This window comes from Chiloscyllium plagiosum, unplaced genomic scaffold (assembly GCF_037043375.1).
Source record: "Chiloscyllium plagiosum isolate Xiang-an unplaced genomic scaffold, Cpla_swu_hap1 HiC_scaffold_26, whole genome shotgun sequence".
Taxonomy (NCBI): domain Eukaryota; kingdom Metazoa; phylum Chordata; class Chondrichthyes; order Orectolobiformes; family Hemiscylliidae; genus Chiloscyllium; species Chiloscyllium plagiosum.
Genome location: NW_028270164.1, coordinates 15,663,770 through 15,678,006, shown reverse-complemented (window position 1 = coordinate 15,678,006; position 14,237 = coordinate 15,663,770). Strand labels below are relative to the sequence as shown.

General features: G+C 40.1%; 1 protein-coding gene across 1 annotated transcript in view; it reads right to left on the bottom strand.

The window, feature by feature from the left end:
- Positions 1-14,237, bottom strand: part of LOC148145088 (uncharacterized) — a 25,548-nt gene extending 11,311 nt beyond the window's left edge. The window contains exons 1-2 of the mRNA XM_087973509.1: positions 13,798-14,237; positions 3,331-3,387 (exon numbers count right to left, since the gene is read on the bottom strand). Coding sequence (XP_087829635.1) covers positions 3,331-3,387; positions 13,798-14,017 — 277 coding nt within the window. The 5' untranslated portion in view covers positions 14,018-14,237. The remainder of the gene's footprint in view (positions 1-3,330; positions 3,388-13,797) is intronic.

Sequence of the window (14,237 nt, the reverse complement as noted above, 5' to 3'; positions counted from 1 at the left end):
AAATGGCCTGTTTCCACACTGTAGGGACTCTATGATTCTTTAGAGCACAGTATCCTTCTCAAATCTGGAGAGTGACAAAGAGATCATTCAGATGAGGACATTTTTAAAATTTAATTGAAGCTGGAAATGTGAAATGGTGAACTGCAGAGACTCCTCGAGTCACTGAGACTTTTTCTTCACATGCTGTTAGTGTTTTTGGTGAATGGAATATCCTTAATTCCAGTCCAACTACAACAAAGCCATTATTTTTAATTTGTTATAATTATAAGAAAATTTGTTGAATGCATTAAAAAGAAACGATATTCCATGATTAAATTCATCAATGATCTTCATTAATAAACAAATGCAATATAAATTATAAATATTTATATACAACCTGTTTGAGGCATGTTATGACACACCTTCTGGACAGTTAGGGAGTTAACCTGGAACTTTGATCCTTAAAAGTGATTGACTTCCATTGACCACAAGACACATACACTGGATGGAAATAAGTGTTCAAGCAGATTTAGGACATGACTTCACCATGGAGGATGTTTGTGTTAATTAGTAAGGCCAATGAGTCAATTATTTACTGCATGTCCAGAGCAAACTCAAGCGATCCCCAGTCAGTTCATCGTTAAAGGGAAAAACAGAAAACATTTCAACATCAGAAATGAGCGCAGAGAACGTTAAAAATACCAGGTGGGTTAGTCAGTTACCTCCAAAGGAAAATAACAAGTTATTCTAAATGTGCAACCTTCATTAAAGTAGATAAAGGATTTGGCATTTAAAATGCCACCTTGCCAAATCACTTTAAAAATGCATATTATTCATTTTCATATTTTCATTTGCAACATCAGCAACAATGATATTGGACGTTGATACAAATAACCCTACTTAGAACATAGAACATAGAACATAGAAGAATACAGCGCAGTACAGGCCCTTTGGCCCTCGATGTTGCGCCGATCCAAGCCCACCTAACCTATACTAACCCACTATCCTCCATATACCTATCCAATGCCCGCTTAAATGCCCATAAAGAGGGAGAGTCCACCACTGCGACTGGCAGGGCATTCCATGAACTTACGACTCGCTGAGTGAAGAACCTACCCCTAACTTCAGTCCTATATCTACCCCCCCTTAATTTAAAGCTATGCCCCCTTGTAATACCCGACTCCATACGCGGGAAAAGGTTCACACTGTCAACCCTATCTAACCCCCTAATCATCTTGTAATAGCTATGGTCCAATAGCTATGAAAAGAAACAAATTTAACATTTATTCTGACATTCTTTGGTCTTAATGGAATTTTCTCTGCTCTTTAACAAAATTCCAAGCATCAAATGTGGAGATTAATGCACATAGTTCACTCTACCATCAGATCAACGTTAGTTTTGCATTCGAATTGAAAGACTGGGGTCAGAGTTCAAATCTAACTGAATAATGGTGAGTAACATGGGAAAATACAGAAAGAACTAAGAAATCAAAATCTTGATGACGACAAAAGTTTTCACAATTTTACCTCAAGACTTAAATGGCAACTTTAGAATCTCACTATTGAGCAGTATCTACCTTATATCCATACATTTAAATCTCATGAAAGCTGCATCTTGCTTTATTCAAAGGCAACTTGCAATTCTCCTGCCTTTTCCCAAGGAAAGGATGGTACAAATTGTTGCCATGTAAATCCAAGTGGGCACCCTGGCAGCTGCAGAATGCCCATCCCAGCTTCTTCACAATGTCACCCCTCCATGGTGACCATACTGCCCGATCCTTCGTCCACCCATCTGTACCAGCGAAACTCTGACGTCACCACATCACCGGCCCTGCTCTCAAAGCATCTTCCACACCTCTTCAGCCCTTCAGCACTTCACTTTGGATTTCAGAGACGTCACTGACTTATAAACTTCTGACAAGTCATTTTGCGTGCAGGGACATTTCGTGCATCTTCACGGGATGCCACTGATGGCTTTTTTTAGCTTGCTTTCTTGGCGCTCACTCACTTAGTTAAAATCTGCCAGCCTCGATTCACTTCTCATTGTTTTCTTAGCACACTCTCATTGGCTTCAGTACTGACTATGAACTGCCAGCCTCTGCAAAGTTCACATGGTTTTCTCAGTGTTTCAGTGCTCAGTTCCTGTTGCCAGCCTCTGTGGCTTGTACAGACTTTGTAGCATTGACGATGGGCGGCACTGAACAGGAAAGAGGGTGAACACATTGCTGTGTGGCATTGGACTACGCCAACATCACAGCTACAACTTGTGCCAGGCATTTCCATGACAAACATACTGCATGTTCTGCAAGTAAATGGTCATGTGTGAAAGTCAAAAGATATCAGTCTTCAGTGGGTGGAGAAAAGCTGTAGTGAGTCTTGGGAGCGGACGTACAGTTAGTTAAGGACCTCGCCCGATTCCAGTCCAAGGATGGGCCACAGTCAATCAGGCACTTGGCCCTAATCAGAGACTGGAGATCCATGTCCTTGCAGTTTGGGGAATGGGCTATGGTCGAAGTGCAATCAGTCTCTGGAAGTGGGAAAGCTGTAGCCTATAAGTCTCACAACTGTTACAACATGGAGACAGACAGCTGAATCAAAGCAGCCTTTCTACTTCTGCTTTCACAACAACGTAAAATTAAACTGTCACAGGCCCCCAGATGGTTCCGAACCAGGCATTTGAATAACAAATTTCAGGTTTGGTGAACGATTAAGTTCCAGTTAAAAATCACACAACACTGGGTTATAGTCCAATAGGTTTATTTGGAAGTACTAGCTTCCAGAGTGCTGCTCCTTCATCAGGTAGCTGTCTCCACATTTACCTGACAATGGAGCAGCACTCCAAAAGCTAGTGCTTCCAAATAAACTTGTTGGGCTACAACCTGGTTTTGTACAATTTTTACCTTTATCCACCCCAGTACAACACCAGCACCTCCACATCATGATTAATTTCCAGACGCCAGTTCCGTACCATAAACAAAAGGCTGAAAGATGTAGATCATATAAAGTAGCTTTAGCAGAGAGAAAATTAAATAGCACGGTAAGCTGATTAATGTCTGTGCTTTAAACTGGAAACATTTGTTTCCAGCCACCATTCCCATAAAAGTCAGAGGTCAAACAAAGAGATAAGTAAGAGGAAATAACAGAACTAGTCAGATTACTTAAATGTTCATCACAATGTGTTGTTCACAGGTATAAACATGAAGTCCTTGACTGTTTTTACTGAAACTTTGATCAGAGTTACCTTCTAACAGTGGTCTTCCCAGGGGGTCATTAGGTCTGTTGGAACCTTTTAATCAAAGCTCAGCCTGCAATTAGCCTTGAGGCCTGGCCTCACAAACAAACAAAGCTTACCTCCTCTGTTCTTTTTAACCCAAAGTCCATCAATCAATTCCAGCTCATAACTCAAAACTGAAAAAAAAACAAAATAATGAAAAATCAGCGAAGGTTTTAACACAACAGGGTCTTGAGTATAGAATTAAACTCACAGCCTCAGTGCAGTACTGAGTGAATGCTGAACTGTCTGTTTTCAATGAGATAGTGTACAAAGGCCCCATTGCTTCTAAATCCAGTAGCAGAACTTCTCAGGAGACCAGGGAATTTCTCTCAGGTATCCTACTGAATCACTCAGCCAACATTATTAAAATAGATTATATGTTCATCATCAAGTTGCTGTTTGTGGAAGCTTCTGGATTAATGCTGCTGGAAGAGCACAGCAGTTCAGGCAGCATCTGAGGAGCAGTATTGCTAAATGCAAATTTGCTGCCATGTTTCTTGCATTATAATACCTATTGTACTTCAAAAATACTCCATTGGTTGTATAACAGATGTGCTGAGATTTTGAAAAGTGCCATATCTGATTTTTCAAAGTCTGTTTGTGGGAAGGATTTCAAGTTGTCTCAAGACAGAAGCAGGAGTTAATGGTGCAATAATTAATACTCATTGTGGTAAAAATAATAGGGTGGTTCGCTGAGGAGATTTTAACTTTCCAAACATAGACTGGGACTGCCCCTAGTGTTAAGGGTGTAGATAGAGAGGAATTTGTTAAGTACAAGAAAATTTGGTACAAATCAAGGACAAAAGGGTAACTAGGGAGAGAATAGGGCCCCTCAAAGATCAGCAAGGCAGCCTACATGTGGAACTACAGGAGATGGGGGAGATTCCAAACAAGTATTTTGCATCAGTGTTTACTGTGGAGAAGGACATGGAAAATATAGAACATAGGGAAATAGATGGTGACAATAAGTGTGCACAAGAAAATTTTCTGATTCAGTATGTGGATGTACCTACTAGAGAAGGTGCAAAACTTGACCGACTCTTGGGAAATAGGGCAGGGCAGGTGACTGAGGTGTCAGTGGGGAAGCACTTTGGGGCCAGTGACCATAATTCTAATTGTTTAAAATAGTGATGGAAAAGAATAGACCGGATCCACAAGTTGAAGTTCCAAATTGGAGGAAAGGCAATTTTGACGGTGTTAGGCAAGAACTTTCAAAAGTTGATTGGGGACAGATGTTCACAGGTAAAGGGAGGACTGAAAAATGGGAAGCCTTTAAAGATGAGATAATGAGAGTCCAGAGACAGTATATACCTGTTAGGGTGAAAAGCAAGGGTGGCAGGTATAGAGAATGCTGAATGACGAGAGAAATTGAAGTTTTGTTTCAGAAAAAGAATGAAACATATTTCAGGTATAGAGATCAAGTGAATCCTTAGAAGAGTATAAAGGCAGTAAGAGTATACTGAAGAGGGAAATCATGAGGGCAAAAAGGGGACATGAGATAGCTTTGGCAAATAGAGGTAAGGAGGCTCCAAAGGGATTTTCTAAACATATCAAGGTCAAAACAGTAACTAGGGGGAGAATAGGGCCCCTCAAAGATCAGCAAGGCAGCCTACATGTGGAACCACAGGAAATGGGGGAGATACAAAACAAATATTTTGCATCACTGTTTACTGTGGAGAAGGGCATGGAAAATATAGAATGTCAGGAAATAGATGGTGACATCATGAAAAATGTCCATATTACAGAGGAGGAGGTGCTAGATGTCTTAAAATGCATAAAGGTGGATAAATCCCCAGGACCTGATCAGGTGTATCCTAAAACTCTGTGGGAAGTGAGGGAAGTGATTATTGGGTGCAGAGATATTTGCATCATCGATAGTCATGAGTGAAGTGCCGGAAGACTGGAGGTTGGCTAACGTGGCACCACTATTTAAGAAAGGTGGTAAGGAAAAGCCAGGGAACTATAGACTGGTGAGCCTGACATCAATGGTGGCCAAGCTGTTGGAGGGAACCCTGAGGGACAGGATTTGTATACATTCAGTAATGCAAGGGATAGTCAACATGGCTTTGTGCGTGGGAAATCATGTCTCACAAACTTGATTGAGTTTTTTTAAGAAGTAACAAAGAGGATTGATGAGGACAAAGCAGTGGGTGTGATCTATATGAACTTCAGTAAGGCGTACGACAAGGTTTCTCTTGGTAGACTGATTAGCAAGGTTAGATCTCATGGAAAACAGGGAGAACTAGCCATTTGGATACAGAACTGGCTCAAAGATAGAATACAGAGGGTGTTGGTGGTGGTTGTTTTTCAGACTGGAGGCCTGTGACCAGTGGTGTACCACAAGGATCGGTGTTGGGTCTACTGCTTTCGTCATTTATATAAATGATTTGGGTGTGAACATAAGAGGACATAACATTAGTAAGTTTGCAGATGACACCAAGATTGGAGGTGTAGTGGAAAGCGAGGAAGGTTACCTTAGAGTACAACAGGATCTTGATCAGATGGGCCAATGGGCTGAGAAGTGGCAGATGGAGTTTAATTTAGATAACTGTGAGGTGCTGCATTTTGGGAAAGCAAATCTTAGCAGGACTTATACAATTAATGGTAAGGCCCTGGGGAGTGTTGCTGAACAAACAGACCTTGGAGTGCAGGTTCACAGCTCCTTGAAGGTAGAATCACAGGTAGACAGGATAGTGAAGAAGGGATTTGGTATGCCTTCCTTTATTGGTCAGAGCATTGAGTATAAGAGTTGGGAGGTCATGTTGCAGCTGTGCAGGACGTTGGTTAGGCCACTTTTGGAATATTGTGTGCAATTCTGGTCTCCCTCCTACTGGAAGCTTGTTGTGAAACTTGAAAGGGTTCAGAAAAGATTTACAAGGATGTTGCCAGGGATGGAGGATTTGAGCTATAGGGAGAGGTTGAATAGGCTGGAGGTATTTTCCCTGGAGCATCGGAGGCTGAGTGGTGACCTTATAGAGGTTTATAAAATCATGAGGGGCATGGATAGGATAAACAGACAAGGCCTTTTCCCTGGGGTGGGGGAGTCCAGAACCAGAGGGCATAGGTTTAGGGTGAGAGGGGAAAGATATAAAGAGACATAAGGGCCAACATTTTCACGCAGAGAGTGGTGCATGTATGGAATGAGCTGCCAGAGGAAGTGGTGGAGGCTAGTACTATTGCAGCATATAAAAGGCATCTGGATGGGTATATGAATAGGAAGGGTTTAGAGAGATATGGGCCAAGTGCTAGAAAATGGGACTAGATTAGGTTAAGATATCAGGTTGGCACGAACGAGTTGGATTGAAGGGTCTGTTTCTGTGCTGTACATCTCTTTGATTCTAAGACAAACAAAAGCCTCGCATTTATTCATAGAATCCCTACACTGTGGAACAGGCCATGCAACCCATTGAGTCCACATTGCCTCACCAAATAGCATCCCACCTAGACTCATCCCTCTACCTTGCCTGCACATCCATGAACACTGTGGGCAATCTAGCATGGCTAATCCACCTAACCTGCACATCTTTGGACTGTGGGAGGAAACCCAGACAGACAAAGGGAGAACATGTACACTCCACCTAATCACCCAAGGCTGGAATCGAAGCCAAGTTCCTGGGACTGTGAGGCAGCAATGCGAACCACTAAGCCACCCTGCCGTGATTTAGTTTCCTTCACTCATACACCTCCAAAGCAGAATAGAGAAAAATCAGATTGCCAGTAGGCACACTTAGGAGAAAAGATTTTCTGCCAGGAACATTAAAGGCTGATGTTTCGTGTTTATCAATGGAAATAGAATTAGGTGTGAGATTCAGCATTAATAGCATCTATTCAGCTTATTTATCAAGCTAACCATCATGTGTCCTTTCATAACGTGAGACATATCGCTGTTCTGTAACACAATTAACTTTGTTTCGTGGATGTATTGCTGCAATTCTTGCAGGCAAATGATTGTTTTGTCCGGTTTTGATGCCGCAACTGAAATGCTGTGACCTTTGAAATTTGGAATCGGCCAGGAAGCTGGTTAATTGGTAACATTCATTCATTCCCCATGAGTGCTTTGTGCTAAATCATGGAATTCTATCTTGTGCTTTGCAGTGTTGATCCGGATATTGTGACAATTAGTCCTGTCCATAATTAACCCATGCATGGACTGTGAGAATGGGTTATGAGACTCTATCATGTTCTGCATATTTGTGCAGAGCACAAATTAAATAAGTCATTTTTGCAATTATTTAATGTATTCTGATCACCCATCAGAGATTTCCCAGGACAAAGCCAAGAAGAATGCAAACTGGCTGGTGAAGCAGAAACCAAGACACAATTCCTTTTTTTAAATGAGAGAGTTTATTGACTTTATCAGTCTCACACCACTAATATCAATGTCTCAGTATCTCATATTTATAGGTGCCAAACGGTAAATAGTTCAGACCTGCTACCTGTCTTCACAATGCAATTGACATGACATTAACAAACCTTAACAATGTGATTGACAAGGTAGTAATAATTAGTAAAACATTTCTCTTTCAATGTCATCCGTTATATATATATCATTTGCATGTCATCCTTTATTTGGTAGTTAATATGATTTAATTGGGATCATTTTGGAGTTTGCTAGGGGCTTGCTTTGGAAAGACTATGAACTTTCTGACCATTCAAATTAACGATTGGGAAAACATCCACGATTTGAACTCAGTTTTGTTACACAAGTAAAGAACTTGAATTTGTAGAGTACATTTTATGTCCTTAAAACACCACAGAGTGCTTCACAGTCAATTAATTACTTTTATCATGTACTCCTCTCTGTTATTATCAAGTCAACATTGCAGACAATATACACAGAGTAATGGACTGAAAGACAGCAATCGTTCAAATAGTAGAAAGTGAGAACTGTAGAAGCTGGAGATCAGAGTCAAGAGTGAGGTGCTGGAAAAGCACAGCAGGAGAGGCAGCATCTGAGGAGCAGGACAATCGACATTTCGAACATTATCCCTTCACCAGGACTCCGGAGTACATTGAGACTCATTTTCTCCTACGAGAAATTACCTTTGAACCTGCAGTTGCTTGGCTTATAAAAAAAGAGTTACTCATTGGACCATGGCTCAAACACATCATAAAACCTTCTCCAAATCCATAAAATGTACATATTTAACCCAAGATTTAATTTTACCCAATACTTAAGACCTACATTGAATGAGACAATAATGTCATTCGTAGGAAATACTTCGACACCTCAACAATTCAATGTAAGAAAGTTTGGCCAATGACCAATAGACCTTCTGTATTCAGAATTATAAGATCAAAGATTTTGAGCCATGTCGACAGTCTAATAAGTCAAGACAGTGGTGATGGAAAAGCACAGCAGGTCAGGCAGCATCCAAGGAGCAGGAGAATTGACGTTTCGGCCATAAGCCCTTCATCAGGGCCAGAGCAGCTGAGTCCTCCCATTTAACTCTCGGTCCCCCGTCCCACAAACCTCATTCCTGATGAAGGCCTTATCGATTCTCCTGCTCCTCAGATGCTGCATGACCTACTGTGCTTTTCCAGCACCACACTTAAACAAAATGTCTAATAAGTTGTATATGAGATAATGCAATCATGCCAATTTTCCACAAAGCACTAGATTCTGGAAAGATTCCATCAGATTGCAAAATAGTAATTGTAACCCCCTCTTATTCAAGCAGAGAGGGAGGCAGAAAATAGGCAACACTTGCTACTCCTCTCCCTCTGTCCACACATAAAAGCACTGAATCTTTTCATTTCTGAAGAAGAATCAAGTCAGACTCAAATGTTAACTCTGTTTCTCTCTCCACAGATGCTGCTGAGTTTCTCCAGCACTGTTTTTATTGTTAACTATAGGCTGGTTAGGTTGAGGTTTTTCATGAAGGTGGTGTTAGAATTGATCATTAAAATGTTTATAGACTTAAAAACTACTAATGTAATTGGGAAAGATCAGCATGGTTTTATGAAAGGGAAATTATGTAGTATGTGGAATTCAAAACACAAACAAATAAGCTATGATCTTATTAAATAGTGGAGCAGGCTTGAAGGTCTGAATAGTCTACTTCTGCTGCTAATTGTATGTTAAAATATTTTATTTTCCTTTGAGTTACAACACCTCGATTCTCAAGACCCCTGGAACAAACATGGTTCACAGGAAGCCTATTTCATTGCTACAGCTCCCCAATTTCACCACTACGTGTGCCAGTGTCCCCAGGATCAAAAACCCATTTCATCTATGTCATGTTGATTGTCCTCCTGCAACTATAGCCATCTTGGCTTTGTGCTACGTACGACTCTGACCAGTGGAGAGCTTACTATCTGTCTGTCATAGACTTCAACTTTGCGACGGCACATTGGTGTCATTCTTAACCTCCATTGTTATGATTCAATAATTATGTAAAAGAAGCTGCCAGCAAGGGTAACCAAACAAAAAATTATGCCAGGGCTCCAAAGGACAAAATCCTGAGAGCAAATAACATTCAGAATAAATTCAGAAATGCATTGGAATAATTTTGTGGGAAAGTAAATGGCTGGCTTGTATGGATTAAGTATTTGCTCAAAGTTCGCGTAATCATTTCATGATTTTCATGTTGCATTCAGACAGATAAGACCTGTCAGTTCAACTTCACTCCTTATGATATAACCTGACAGAAACTTGAACATAAAACCTGAATTTTGCATGGAGCTCAGTACCAGAACACATGGTATGTTTGCACATTGAGCCATTGAGGAATATTTAGCCAAACTTAATTGAAGAAAGAATCATTTGTTCTGCTGATGACTACAATGTGCAGTCTGCAGAAGAGATGGCTGATTAACATGTGATACGTGAATTGCCAAAGATATTGAATCACAAAATGGAAATAGAAATCACAATATTAAACATGCTTGTGCATTGCAGCATGAAATTGAATACTGGCATTTATATTGTTCTAGTTCTGTACAGTACTCCCATGTACACACACAGACTTGGGCTTTCCCACTGTCTCATAATGCACACTGCGCAGCATCCCTCAATATCTCAAAACATTCTCGGATTGTTCATCTTTTTTCCCAGTAATTCACTCTATTTATTTTGTGCTATACTGATGAGGGGGCTTACTCTTGAATTCCCTTGTCACTGTGCAAGCTGGAAATTGTCTTTCTGCACTCAGACGAGTGGTATTAAAATGACAATGTGCTGAGACTCCTACAGCAGCTCATTATCTGTCAAATTGCTGCCGTCAATGAAGTAAAGTTGTTAGATTTCCTGTGAATGCTTTATGCTCTTCCATCACACCAAGTGAAAATGCATTGATAGAAATTATTTGAAGAGAATATCGAAGGCATGGTTAGCCAGTTTGCAGACGACACCAAAAGTGGTGGCTTAGTAGACAATGAAGAAAGTTTTCTAAGATTACAAAGGATCTTGATTAAATGGGTCAATGGGCTGAAAAATGGCAATAGGAGTTCAATCTGGATAAATGCGAGGTATTGCATTTTGGTTCAACAAACAAGGTTACGGCCTATACAATTAATGGTAGGGTCTTGGATAGAGTTGTAGACCAGAGGGACCTAGGGGTGCAGGCACATAATTCTTTAAAATTTGCGTCATATACAGACTGGGTGGTTAAAAAGATAGTTGGCATGCTTGCCTTCATTGCTCAGTCCTTGGAGAATAGGAGTTGGAATGTTATGTTGAGGGTGTACAGGACTTTGGTGAGACCTCTTCTGGAATACTGTGTCCAGTTCTGGTCACCCAGTTATAGAAAGGGTATTATCAAGCTGGAGAAAGTTCAGAAGAGATTTACCAGAATGGTGCCAGGATGGAAGGTTTGAGTTATAAAGAAAGGCTGGATAGGCTGGGACTTGTTTCACTGGAGTGTAGGAGATTGAGAGGTGATCTGATAAACTTTTATAAAATAATGAGAGGTATAGATAGAGTTGCTAGTAGTTGTCTTTTTCCCTAAGATGGGGAATTTCAAGGCAAGGAGAGAGATTTTAAAAAGACATAAGAGGCAAATTTTATACATAGAGGGTGGTTCGCATGTGGAATGAATTTCCTGAGGAAGTGGTGGATGTGGGTACAATTACAACATTTAAAAGACATTTGGATGGATACATGAATAGGAAAGGTTTGGAGGCATATGGGCCTGGAGCAGGCAAGTCCCCAGTGTGTCCAGAACTAGAGGGCATAGGTTTAGGGTGAGAGGGGGAAGATATAAAAGAGACCTAAGGGGCAATTTCTCCACGCAGAGAGTGGTGCATGTATGGAATGAGCTGCCAGAGGAAATGGTGGAGGTTGGTACAACATTTAAAAGGCATCTGGATGGGTACACGATCAAGAAGGGTTTAGAGGGATCTGGGCCAATTGCTGACAAATGGGACTAGAGTAATTTAGGATGTCTGGTTGGCATGGATGAGTTGGACCAAAGGGACTGTTTCCGTGCTGTATATCTCTATGAATCTCGACAGCAACCATTCAAAGCAACACTGAAATGTCAGGACAACTTGTGTGCTTAGTTCCGGGAGTGGAACCTGAACTCATGATTGTCTGATGCTGATGGAACAGGGATATATTTCCAACTGAGGAGGGTACTGGCTTGGTGGGGAACTGTGACCCTTGGCGATTGTGCTGTTTTACAGTTTACAGAGGGAGAGTGAGTTACAGTGGTAATATGCACTTTACAAGCAAGTTATTGTCTGGAGCTGTGATTAGTAATGACAACTTCTTTTTCACCACACAGCTGACAAGGCCCCTGCTAGAATATTAGATGCCCTCAGTAAACCTTCGCCTCGTAAACCTTTCCTCCACGTAATTAACTTTCAAAAATTAATGTTATGCATTACAGTGAATTCAAATTCTGCATTTATAATTAGATTTATTTTACACAAGAAAGGACTATATGATGCTGCTAATTGTACATTTTAATTGTTCTATATTTTTCAGAGGTTATATACCAGAAGAAATGCAGATTAGGATGTGTAATATGCCTCACATGATGCAATATTCTGTGATCCAGCAACAGTTACTGTATAATTTTATGCAAACTTGACACAGTCATTATGATAGTGTGGGCTAGATTAAATTAGAATCTTTAATGTTATTTACATGTTTGCATGTAGATGCACAAATTTGTAAACTTGGTGCATAAACATAATGAAGAAAATAATATGAAATTTTGGGAATAATGACAATGTAAGTGCATGATAATCTATATGTAAGTCAGTATAGTATATGTGGATGCATATTGGTAGATCTAGACCTTTCATTCCCACTTCTGAAACCTATTTGTTTATCTATGGAGTTTCATGAATAGTTGATTCAGCTTTTTTGCCACACCCACCCTCCCAAAATGTCACACTCTTGGCATCTGCCTAGTTTGCCTAGTGCTTGTTCTGGCCCACAAAGCTCTCCCACCCTTACTGCCTATGTGTTAGCAAGATTTACAAGTTCATAGCAAATCCGTATATCCTGGTTATAAGCCCACCATCACCACACTGTTCCAAAAGTATGCATTCACTGCCATACTTAGAATTTTTGCCCATTCTTACCTATTCTACTCCACAGTTCTCCCTCATGTACATATAACAAGTGATGTGGGACTATCTATGGAGTATATATACATCACTGTTGTGATCTGAGGCCAGACCATTAAATTTACATTACTAGGAACCAGTAAGTAATTTTTTGAGAGTAGATAAATGTTAGATACTCGGTACTTACTAAGAGAATATCACAAGATTTTAAGATTTTGAAAAAACTTTAGTAATGTTCTAACTTCACGATGCAAAGTTGGAACAGTAATGCAGTCTACATGTATATACACACAGAAAAAAATATTCTAACATCCTGACTTAAACTGAGGTAAATATGTGTAACAGACAAATTGTGGTTGAGCACTCCACAGAGCATTTAAAATAGCAAATGCGGTCAAGAAAGATCCTACAGATTTCTCAACAACTGCCCCAGATGTTAGTGACGCTGTGGTCATCCAATCTCATTAAAAGATTACAATTCTTTTCTTTATAAGACTTAACTGCAGAACTCCCTCAAAAGCCACTCTGATACAGTTACAGGGCCCTTGAGTTTAAATCTTGGCATAGTAGTTTTAGATTTTAATTAATTTATCAAAACTTGGGGAAACTAAAACCAATAGGGGTTAATCATGTTATTGTATTAGTAACAGTAACCATGACCATGCTGAGCTGTCATGAAAGATTAACTTGTTCATTCATTTCCTTTAGAGAAAATCATTGCCATCCTTGCCTAGTGCAGGATACCTGTGACAACAGTCCCACAAGAATGTGGTGAATGTTAGAATCAAGGATGAAGCATTGAAGACGAGTTTATATACCTTAACAGGCTTTTACTTACAATAATGCACATTACATATTACCTACTTCCTAACCAACACTGACAGTTTCAGCTTGCTCCTGTATATGATATATGTATATACAAAAATAAATGCTCACCCTCTAAATACAATTAAACTCTAACTTTTCTTAATGTTGTTATGTGAACATTGATCAAATGACCAACATTTTACCCAATCCCTACTCACCATAGAGGAGGTAGTGTCTTCTTGAATTGTTGGAGTCTGTGTGATACACGCGCACCCTATCGCTGCTACAAAGCTTTGGTTCTTGAAGATATGATTTTAAAACTTTTGACTGGTAGGAACGGTTACAAATTGAACTGAGACAAAGCAATTGAACAGCCACCTCAAGGTTAAGGTGATACATTAACAAATTGCCTTCAGAGGATGTTAAAATAGAGATCATCTATAATTTAGGCACATATTGAAACGTAACATGGCCACAGGAAGACATTAACAAAGTGCTGGACGTTGACAAAATGTGTGTCATGGTCGGACCACCCAAGAAATGTCTTGGAAAAGACACTGGGACCAGTATTTCAGGGGAGGTTTCCGTTGCATTTTGGCATGAAAAGATGCTGTCTGCACAATCTCTCTGCAAAATTGGCACTTGGTTCGCTCACAAA